Below are 10,071 nucleotides of genomic sequence, written 5' to 3'. Positions count from 1 at the left end.
AAGAAGGGTCTAGGCCCGAAACATCAGCCTTCCTGCTCCTCTGCTGCTGCTTGGCCTGCTGTGTTCATCCCGCTCTGCACCTTGTTGTCTCAGATTCCCCAGCATCTGCAGTTCCTACTATCTTTGCTATATTGCATTTCTTTTACATCTCATTTTACCAATATTTGAAGTATTTGATATGTTTCAATTAATTCTCTATTATTTCCTGGCATAATTGTAAGTAAAATAAATTCTGCAAACTGAGTTACCTGACTACTAACATCATAGTCTATTTCTATACAATATCTCAAATATTTTCCATAGGCTTTTCAAAATTCCATTCATATTGTTTACTTTTTGACACCATAACTTGCTTCAATACACATTCATCAATTACACAAAACAAAAACTGATTTTGCTCTTATACTTATCAATCACAATGATGGCGAGTTAAGCAACATCTCTAACTACTCTCTCAACTTCTTTAATAATCGCTCAAGAAATAAATTTAAGTCAAGAAGTAATATGCAGCTCCCTCCCTTGCTCTAGTCTTAGGTGGCTATTAAGCAATCCAGTCCTGAAATTGAATAAGTTAAATCATACCATAAATAACAAAATGTGTTGGAAAGACGATTTTTGCAATAAAACACACTGACCTGCTGATGATATCTTCAGTTGCCTCTTTTGGAATTTGGATCTGTTGGGGTGTTAGCCCGTGCAGTTCTAACTGTTTAGGGATCAAGTGTCTGTGAGCAATTTCAATCTTCTCCTCCTGAATATAACCTAATATTTGAAGAATCCACCAATTAAAATAATGCAAGAGATGCCTGTGGTAGCAATTTAATAACATGTATCCGCATATAAAACATGATGCTTGTCCAGTTTACCTCAAAATTCCCATTGCCCTTACATGTAATGCAAACTCAATTCCACATTAATTTGTAACGTATCATTGTAGTGAATGTAAGTACTTAAACAGCACTTAAACTGTTAGTAGAATACACTCCTAAAAGATGCACGAGAATTAACACCCATTATATCAAGCAATTGCATTCAAACACAACCACAAAAAGCTAGTATAATGCATTCCGAGGGGCGGTTCTTTCCTTAACACACTATCCACTCAACTACCCTTAACACACATTACCCTTCCCATGTCATCTTCCCATCCTTGAGGATGAAAATGCAACACCTGGGCCCAGATTTTCAATGAAGACCCTCTCTGAAATGGCAGAAATAACTGAAGACTCCAAAATCCTAAATCCTGCCCTTGGGTCATACCTAATTTTCCCAGGGGCAGGCCATGGTTCACACATGGCTGTGGATCACGGTGATAAATTAAATGATCAGAGGTGAGCATTAGAAATGATTTTGGTGGTGGGTAACAGAGTGATCAGGTATCTTTTGATCAACTATATTTGGTTCACACTTACAAAGTGAATAATTGGATAAATGAATTTTAAAATTGTTCAACAGTACATCTCTACAGTCCCTTCTCCCAGTTTAACATCCATGAGTATGGAACTGATACACTCAAATTACAACAAATTCTCAATCTTACACATCATTAAATGACACAACAGCATTATTTCCTAATTACGAATTGGAACAGAAAAATTAGTAATTGCGGCCCACAAAAGGTCAGAATAACATACCAAACATTGATCTATAGCTCACAAACGTTAGTATGAATGACTGATAATTTTTAGTATGGGATAAAGTTTTTACACAATGAATCACACTGGACTGCTTATTATTCAAAAGCATAAAAGCACTGGCAAAAAAAAAATCAAGGTTTTAGTATCACAATAAATAAAGTACGGAAATCATATCTTTTCATCATGAATTGAAATTCTTTTAAAGAATATCATTCTTTCCTAGCCATTCACCGAAACACATCTTATGAGGCGTGATTAATTGCTTCCGTCTGCAATTTAACAATTCTGGGCACCTTTCTAACAATTTACAACACAAAATGTGGGCCTCGAAGATATGTGTAAGCAATATGATCTTCAACAGCTTTCAACAGTCACAAACATTTCTCAAAAGGATGTTGTTCAGCTCAAATGTTCTCCAGGCCATCCACTTATTCTCTACTCCAAATTTCAGCACATTGAAAAATCTGCAGTCTATATCCCATCACATGCAAAGTCGTGCCCAGACATCACCCTTGCCCTCACTAATCTATGATGGCACACATCCCCCATAAAGCCTCAATTTTAAAATTCTCAAACTTGCATTTAAATCACTCCAAAGGTACTCCTTCCCTTCACTCTCTCCCACCACTCCCCAACCTGTACCAACTATTCATTTCACTGATCTGAGCTTCTAGAATCATAGAACAGCACAACACAAGAGGACGCTATCCTGTGCGTAACAGCAATCTAGTTATGCACACTCCCTTCTCTTTCTTCAATTCTTTCTTTCCTTACTCAATAACTTATTCAATTCCATTGAAGGGTGCTACTGAATTGGTACTCCTCAGCATATTAGACAGTGCTTTCCGATCCCCAAATGCTCATTGAATAAAATTGCTTTTCTATGTTCAGCCTATCTTTTGTCTATCACCTTAAATTTCCATCCTGTAGTGCAGTGTCCATGCCACTGAGTCAGAAGGCCCAGGTTCAAATCCCACCTGCTGCAGAGATGCGCCACAACATGCCTGAATAGATAGATTAAAAATATATAAATCTCCATTTTCTGGTTATCAATTCTTCGGCAATTGGAAACAGCTTCTTTCTTTAATAAAACAAAGAAATGCAGATGCTGAAGATCTGAAACATGAACAGAAGTCTGAAGTAGGGTCACTGGAAATGTTCACTTTGGTTTCTCTCCACAGATGCTGCCAGACCTGCTGAGTTTTTCCAGCTTCTTCCTTTACAGTTTCTAAACCTTATTTTAAATACTTGTCAAATCTCCTCTTAGACTTCTCTGCACTGAGAAAAACAGCTCCAACTTTTCCAGTCTATTCACCACATTGTAATCCCTTTTCATTGGAACAATTCAAATAAATTTTTCTGTGCCCATTTCAAAGACTTCACATCCTTCCTAACACGCGAAGCCCAGGTTTGAACACAATACACTACGCGAGACCGAACTAGTGTTTCACATAGTTTTGCACAATTTCCTGTCTTTCATTCTCTATGTCGCTTTGAACAAAGCCCAGGATCCCATTTGCCTTATTAACAGTTTTGTTAAATTGTCCTGTCATCTACTAAAAAAAGCTGATGCAGAACCAAACCCAGGTCTCTCTCCTCTTACATTAAAAATTGTACTCTCTCTCCTTTTTCCTCCTATTACAACAGACCACCTCAAACTTTTCTGCAATCTGTAGTCTGCATGCTCATTCTGTTAAAATATCTATACAGACTTCATTACTGCATTCCAAAGTTTTGGATCAAATGCAAATTTTGAAAACGTGCCCAGGAAATCCAAGTCATTAGTATACATCAGAAGTAGGGGTGGTCCCAAAACTGAACTATGAGAAAATTCACTATGTCCCAGTCTATTCTGGAACACAGCCATTTAACAGAACCATCCTTTCTATGCAATTGCCCATTTTGTACATGTTCAGATTACCCCTTGTATCCTTGGAATTCAAATTTGTTAGGCCTCATTTGTAGTACTTCATCATACGTTTTTAGAAAATCCATAAACAGTAATGTTCCTAACCATTTCTCTTCCTAACCCTATCACAATAAGTCAAATTAGTCAAACATGACTTGCCCTTAACAGGTCCATATAGGTTCCCCTTAATTACTACATATTTGTCCATGTGGCTGTTAACTTTCTCTAAAATTATTCTTTTAAAAGTTTTGCCACCACTGACGCTCAATGAACTGGCTTATAATTTCTTTTTGCTCAACTTATTTTAAATAAGGATGTAACATTGGTAATTCTCCAATCCTCTAGTCTAGTACCACCCAAATATCCAAGGAGAACTGACGGTCAAAGCCTATGCAATTTCTACCCTTGCACCACTCAGCAATTTAGAATGCATTTTAATGTGGATAGGATGACTTGTCAACTATAAGTACTGCCAGCAATTTTAGTCCCTCCTGTATATTTACTTTTATCTTGTCCAGTATCCCAGCAACCTCCCCATTTACCAAAGCTTTGGTAATGTCCTCTTCTTTGGTAAACATCGGTCCATGTACTTATCTAGAGCCTCAGTTATGCCTTCTAAACCCACCAACAGATCTCTATTTTGATCCCTAATCTTTTGTGCATTACGCCACCACTGAAGGCCATGTACCCTGGTCTCTTGCCTCTCCTATTTTATATCTCTCATTCAACGTCATCTCTTTAATCAACCTTTTGATCACACTATTGATACCTGCTTCTATATAAAGAATATATGAAAGGGGTGCAGCAGTAAGCCATTTGACCCCTCAAGCCTGTCCAATCATTCAATAGATAATTTCCAATCTGCCTCAGACCTCAATTCACTTTTGTCCCTGCTCCTCATAGCACTCAACTCCTCGATGTTTCAAAAATCTACCAGTGATCTAGGCTATACAACTCTCTGGGTTGGAGAATTCCAGATACTTACTACCTCTGGGAGAAGAAATTTCTTCACATCTCAAGTTTTAAATGGGTGTCATTTTATTCTGTAACTATGTCCCATAGTTTGAATGACACCCCCTAGTGGAAATATCTTCTCAACATCCACCTTGTCAAGCCCCATGTTTCAATCAGATCACCGTCTCATTCTTCAACACTCTAATAAAGGTGTAATCTGTTTAGATGTTCTTTATAAATTATTCCCTTCAGACTGGAAACCATCCTAGTCAATATCTTTGGAACTGCCTCCTTTCTTATATACAGAGCCCAAAATTTTACATAGTACCACAGGTGGAGTCTCACCAACATCTAGCAATAAAGGCCAAAATTCAACTTGCCTCCTAATTACACACTGCACCAGCATGACAACCTTCTGTGTATTATGTACAAGAACACCAAGAGCCTTCTGAGCTGCACATTTTTCTTTAAGAATCTCTCTCCATTTCTCCTACTAAACTGCATGACCTCACTTTCCCACATTAAATTCCAACAGCCAAGTTTTTGCCCACTTTCTTAACTTATCTGTAACCTGTTGCAGATGCCTTATGTCCTCACAACAATGTGCCCTCTCACTTAAGTAGATAGTAAATAATTAGGGCCCAGGTCTGATCCTCGTGGCACTCCATATGTTGCATCTTTCCAACCTGAAAAAACACTCATTAATCTTGACTCTATTGCCTGTGTGTTAACCAATTCTCAATTCATACTAATATATTACCCCAATACTGTAAGCTTCTATCTTGTGCACTTTTAATATGGCACAGTAACTTTTTTAAGGCACTGTTCATTTTTATCTTCTTTGAAGTACTTTAGGTTCTTTATTGACATTAAAGTTGCTATATTAGGCAAGTTTCTGCTGCGCTGTTAATGTTTTTTAAGCTCAGTAGTGGGTTTTTTTCTGTTGACCCTTTGCCAACAGCAGGAATACAAGTGATTGTGAAAGATTTGGATGAGGAAATAACAACATTGAAAAACAACCCCCAGGGTAAATGGACGTCCTAGGTGTATACTAATGCTATAATAATTTGAAGTTATTAACTTATAGATATTAAAATTTAGATAGGTAATGTCATAGACCAAAATTTAGTTCAATTTAATAAACAATCACAACCACATCAACACAAACATCAAATTTGGCAAAACAATGACAGCTCTTATAACCCATTTATTATATCAAGTCACATTTCAAGAATGTATTTAAGGTAGCAACTTCCTACAGCTAATATGGCAAATCAATACTGGAATTTGATTTGGAATCAATTCTGAGAAGCAGGACAAACTGTCACTTAGGCAGGCAGAAACTGATTTGAATAGTCAACTTAGATTTGTTAAGAGATTATTTTATCTGAATAACTTGAGGGAAAAATGGACAAAATGGTGGACCAGAAAAGATCCTGGCTGTAAGTGCTGCTCCTTTTTTTGTTTGAGGTTTTTCGGTGCTAAAGCTGATTTCCTCACTTTCCTGCAGCAATTAATTACTATTTTCATAAGTTTTGCATTATTTTTGGCACTTTAAAAAATCAAAAACAATGGTACTTTAAACAGGAGGAAAGAGAGACAGAGCAGGAAATTAAGTTTCGAGAGAGTGACCATGTGGAGAGGTCAGAGAACGGTATTAGAGAGCAACAAGAATACATCAAAAGAATCAAGCTGTGAACTTTCACAGCTGACTGACTGTGAAATTACAACATCTCTGGAGATAGGTCAAAGAAAAAACAAACGGTGCTGTGCAGTTTCACAGTTAACTTTTGGGAGGCCTCATTATCGGAAATACCCACAGCAGCCAGGAGTGATTAGTGATTTCAGAGCCTGATCAGCTAAGTGTTTAAGACTTATAAAACACAAATCTTAATTTTTAAAAAAAATCTGTAATAGTGAGTAGGGTGAAGGTTTTTTTTTATGTTTTACAGAAATCTGTTTCTAGATCAAATTTTTAATATAAAAGATAGATATTAAGTTATTCTAGAGCATTGTTTGCAAGCAGTAAGACTGTGCTAATGCTGAGTTTTTGAGAAAGAGTTGTGGATTGTTTTTTTGGGTATATTTTGGGCCTGTAGATTGTTTAAGGTGCAGAGATGGCTTTGAATAGAGTGATGTGCTCTTCCTATTGGATGAGAGAGATTAGGGAGAATTTCAATGTTTCTGGAGATTTTGTCTGCAGGCAGTGTGTTTGGATGCAAATCATATCGGATCTCATGGATCATTTGGAGTGGCAGTTAGAGACAATGAGGAATTTACAGGAGCCAAGGGTGTGATATAGATGGCAGCTTCAGGAAGATAGAAAGACTGCAGATACAGTCAGGGAGATGGGTGACTGCTAGGAAAGGTAGGAGACGTAGGCAGGTAATGCAAGAGTCTCCTGTGGGTGTCCCCATCTCAAACAAGTATGCTGTTTTGGATAATGTTGGGGGTAATGGCCCCTCAGGAGAATAAAGCACTGACAGCCAGGTTGCTGGTACTGAGACTGGCTCTACTGAAATGAGGGATATGTTGGGTTCCAAGCAATTGATTGTGATAGGGGACTCTCTAGTCAGAGACAGAGACAGACATTTCTGCGGCCTACAGCAAGGCATCAGAATGGTGTGTTGCCTTCCTGGTGCCAGGATCAAGGATGTCATGGAGAGGGTGCAGAATATTCTGAAAGGGGACAGTGACCAGTAGAAGGTCGTTGCACACATTGGTACCAGTGACATAGGAAGAGAAAGGGATGAGGTTCTGCAGAAAGAACATAGCAAATTAGGCAGGACGTTAAAAAGTAGATCCTTGAGGGTAGTAATATCTGGATTACTCCCAGTGCGATGTGCTAGTGAGAGTAGAAATAGGAGAATACGGCAGCCGAATATATGGCTGAGGAGCTGGTACAGGGATTTACATTCTTGAACCACTGGGATCTTTTCTGGGGCAGCGGTGACTTGTATAAGAAAGATGGGTTGCACCTGTGTAGTGATTGGAACCAGGTGGACCTCATTGACTAAGAGTTCCTTCACTGGGGCTGTTAACCTGGGGCCAATCAGGAACGCCCTGGCTGACCAATATTAACAGGAGATTTTGCATCTCCTCAATTCAGAGAACTGACTCTGACCTGGCTGGCTATAGCCAGTGGACGGTGCACAAGTAAATAAAGGGTGACTTGGTGATGGGACACCAGCCTCTGTGCAGTTATTTTAGTGGTTGGAGAAAACAGAACATTCACTTGTAACAGTCACCTTGGAATTTGGGTAAGCATTTCTGGCATCATGCCTTTATTTGGGATGGCTTGACTTGTTTGATCCTCCTGTCAAAGACTGGGCCCAGTATGTGGAAAGAATGTGGTTTTTTTTTTTCTGGACCAATGACATTGGAGCAGATGAAAAGCAGCGAGTAATCCTTCTGACTGCTTTTGGACCTGCAGCATTTTCAGTTATAAGGAGCTTAACTTTCCCAGAGGCACTAGACACTAACTCCCAAGAGTTAATGGATTTGGCTAAGGAATGTTATGACCCCAAAGCACCTCATATTCTAAGATGCCATTGGTTTTATTTGGCAGTTAAAGAATTGGGGGAATCCATATCAGGATTTTTGAGGTTGAGATGACTGGCAGAGGCATGTGATTCAGGGTTAACACTGAATGAAATGCTGAGACACTGTTTGGTATGTGGGATTAATTACATAACCATGCAATAGCACCTATGAGCTGAAGCACAACTGGACTTCAAACAGGCACTACAACCGGCTCTGTCATTAGAAAATACACCAAAGTGGAAGATGAGAGCTACAGGTCATCCCAATGGAAGAGGCCTCCCTCTCCTGTCCGACTGAGCTTGGGAAACACCACTTGAATGTAGGGAATCGCAGGGCCTCACACAGGGCACACCCTGGGCAGAGGGAACCTAGGCCAGTCCACAGCAGAACCCCAGCACAAAGCCGATCCTCAGGCAAGTGGCTAAAAAGTTCTTTAGGATCTGAGCCGGCAAGCCATTGTTGTTACCGCTGGTAAGCGGACTCAAGACAGCAAAGAAGTCCTATCAGGCCTGACGTGAGTAAGAAAACTTGTAGGCCAGTACCCAGGAGAATGCACACCCTGGAAAGTCCCTTTATGTGTGGGTTGGAACAATTAAATTACTTTGTGACATCTAAATCAGAACCAATTTTAAAATTAATACTTGGTTAAATGGTCACCCAGTTTCCATGGAGGCTGATGCTGGAGCAGCTGTCTCTGTGGCTGCAGAATCTGTCTTTAACAAGATTCACTTGGGACTCCAACCCTTAAGTTTGCACAAGACCTCCAACCAGACTGAGAACACGCACTGGGGAACTTTTGCAGATTAAGGGTATGACATTGGTTTTGGTCTTCAATGAGATGCAGTTGCTGCAATTACCACTGATGGTAGCAAAATGCTCAGACCCAAACCTATTGGGGTGGAATTGGTTGAGGAAGATTCACCTAGATTGGCTCAACATTTTTTCAATTAGAAAACGGCTGCTTCAGTGAAGGCCTAGTGAAATAACCAGAAGTTTTTCGGGAAGAGCTTGGGAATATCGAAGGGGCCAAAGCCATGTTACATGTTGACAAGGAAGCAATTCAGAGTTTGCAAGGCCTGCCCAGTGCCATTTGCCTTGCGGGCAAAAGTAGAGATGGAAATCAGGAGGCTGGAGATCAAAGGAATCACCACACAAGTGCAGTTTGCAGAATTGGCAGCACCGATCGTACCGATTTATGAAGCCTGACAGCTCAGTTTGCCTTTGTGGGGATTTTAAGCAAGCAGTAAAACACTTCACACACTTGGATAAATACCGATTCCCTCGCATAGAGGACTTATACGCAAAGTTGGTGGTGGCGGCGGAGGCAGGGGCTGTCCTTTACGAAGCTGGACATGAGCCACACCTACCTGCAACTGTGACTGGATGGGGAGTCCCAGAAGTACACTGCAATTAATACCCATAAGGGTTTATATCAATATACACGACTGCCATTTGGGGTACCAGCAGGCTGTGAAGAACATTTTAAGGTCTACCCCAGGTTGCTAGTTATCTGGATGATGCACAAAGAGCAGGGAAGACCAATAAAGAGTACTCTGAGAACTTGGACACAGAGCTCAAACATTTCTTCCAGGCGGGCATACGCCTAAGAAGGGAAAAAAGTGTGTTCCAGGCACCCCAAGTGACCTAATTGGATTATAGAATCGACAAAAATGGGTTACACATGTTGGAAGATGAAATAAAGGAGCCCTGGTTCCCACACCTGTGGGTTTGTGAATTATTACAGAAAATTCATTCATAATCTGGCCTCCACCTTGGCACCCTGCCTCTGAAAAAGGGTCAGACTTGGAAATGGTCACGTAGCCTTTAGGGAAGTGAAAAAGCAGCTATTGTTATCTTAGGTGTTATCCAAAGTGAGAGTTACTGCTGACATGCAATGCCTCCCCATATGGTATCAGGGTAGCAGTGGCTCACCAGTGGCCCAATGGAGAAGAATGCCCAATAGCACGCGCTTCCCACATTTTGGCTGATGCCGAGCACAAATATACTCAGAACGAAGGTTTGGCGGTC

At 40.1% G+C, this 10,071-nt stretch overlaps 1 protein-coding gene across 1 annotated transcript in view; it reads right to left on the bottom strand.

Annotated features, from left to right (window-relative positions):
- lonp2 (lon peptidase 2, peroxisomal) overlaps positions 1–10,071 on the bottom strand; it is an 80,432-nt gene that overhangs the window by 35,810 nt on the left and 34,551 nt on the right. Inside the window, exon 10 of the mRNA XM_048605642.1 lies at positions 636–762. Within this exon, the coding sequence (XP_048461599.1) occupies positions 636–762 (127 nt within the window). The remainder of the gene's footprint in view (positions 1–635; positions 763–10,071) is intronic.

This window comes from Rhincodon typus, chromosome 15 (genome assembly GCF_021869965.1).
Source record: "Rhincodon typus isolate 14 chromosome 15, sRhiTyp1.1, whole genome shotgun sequence".
NCBI classification, from domain to species: Eukaryota; Metazoa; Chordata; class Chondrichthyes; order Orectolobiformes; family Rhincodontidae; genus Rhincodon; species Rhincodon typus.
Note: the sequence above shows the minus strand (reverse complement) of the source record. Positions and strands in the feature narration are given on the sequence as shown.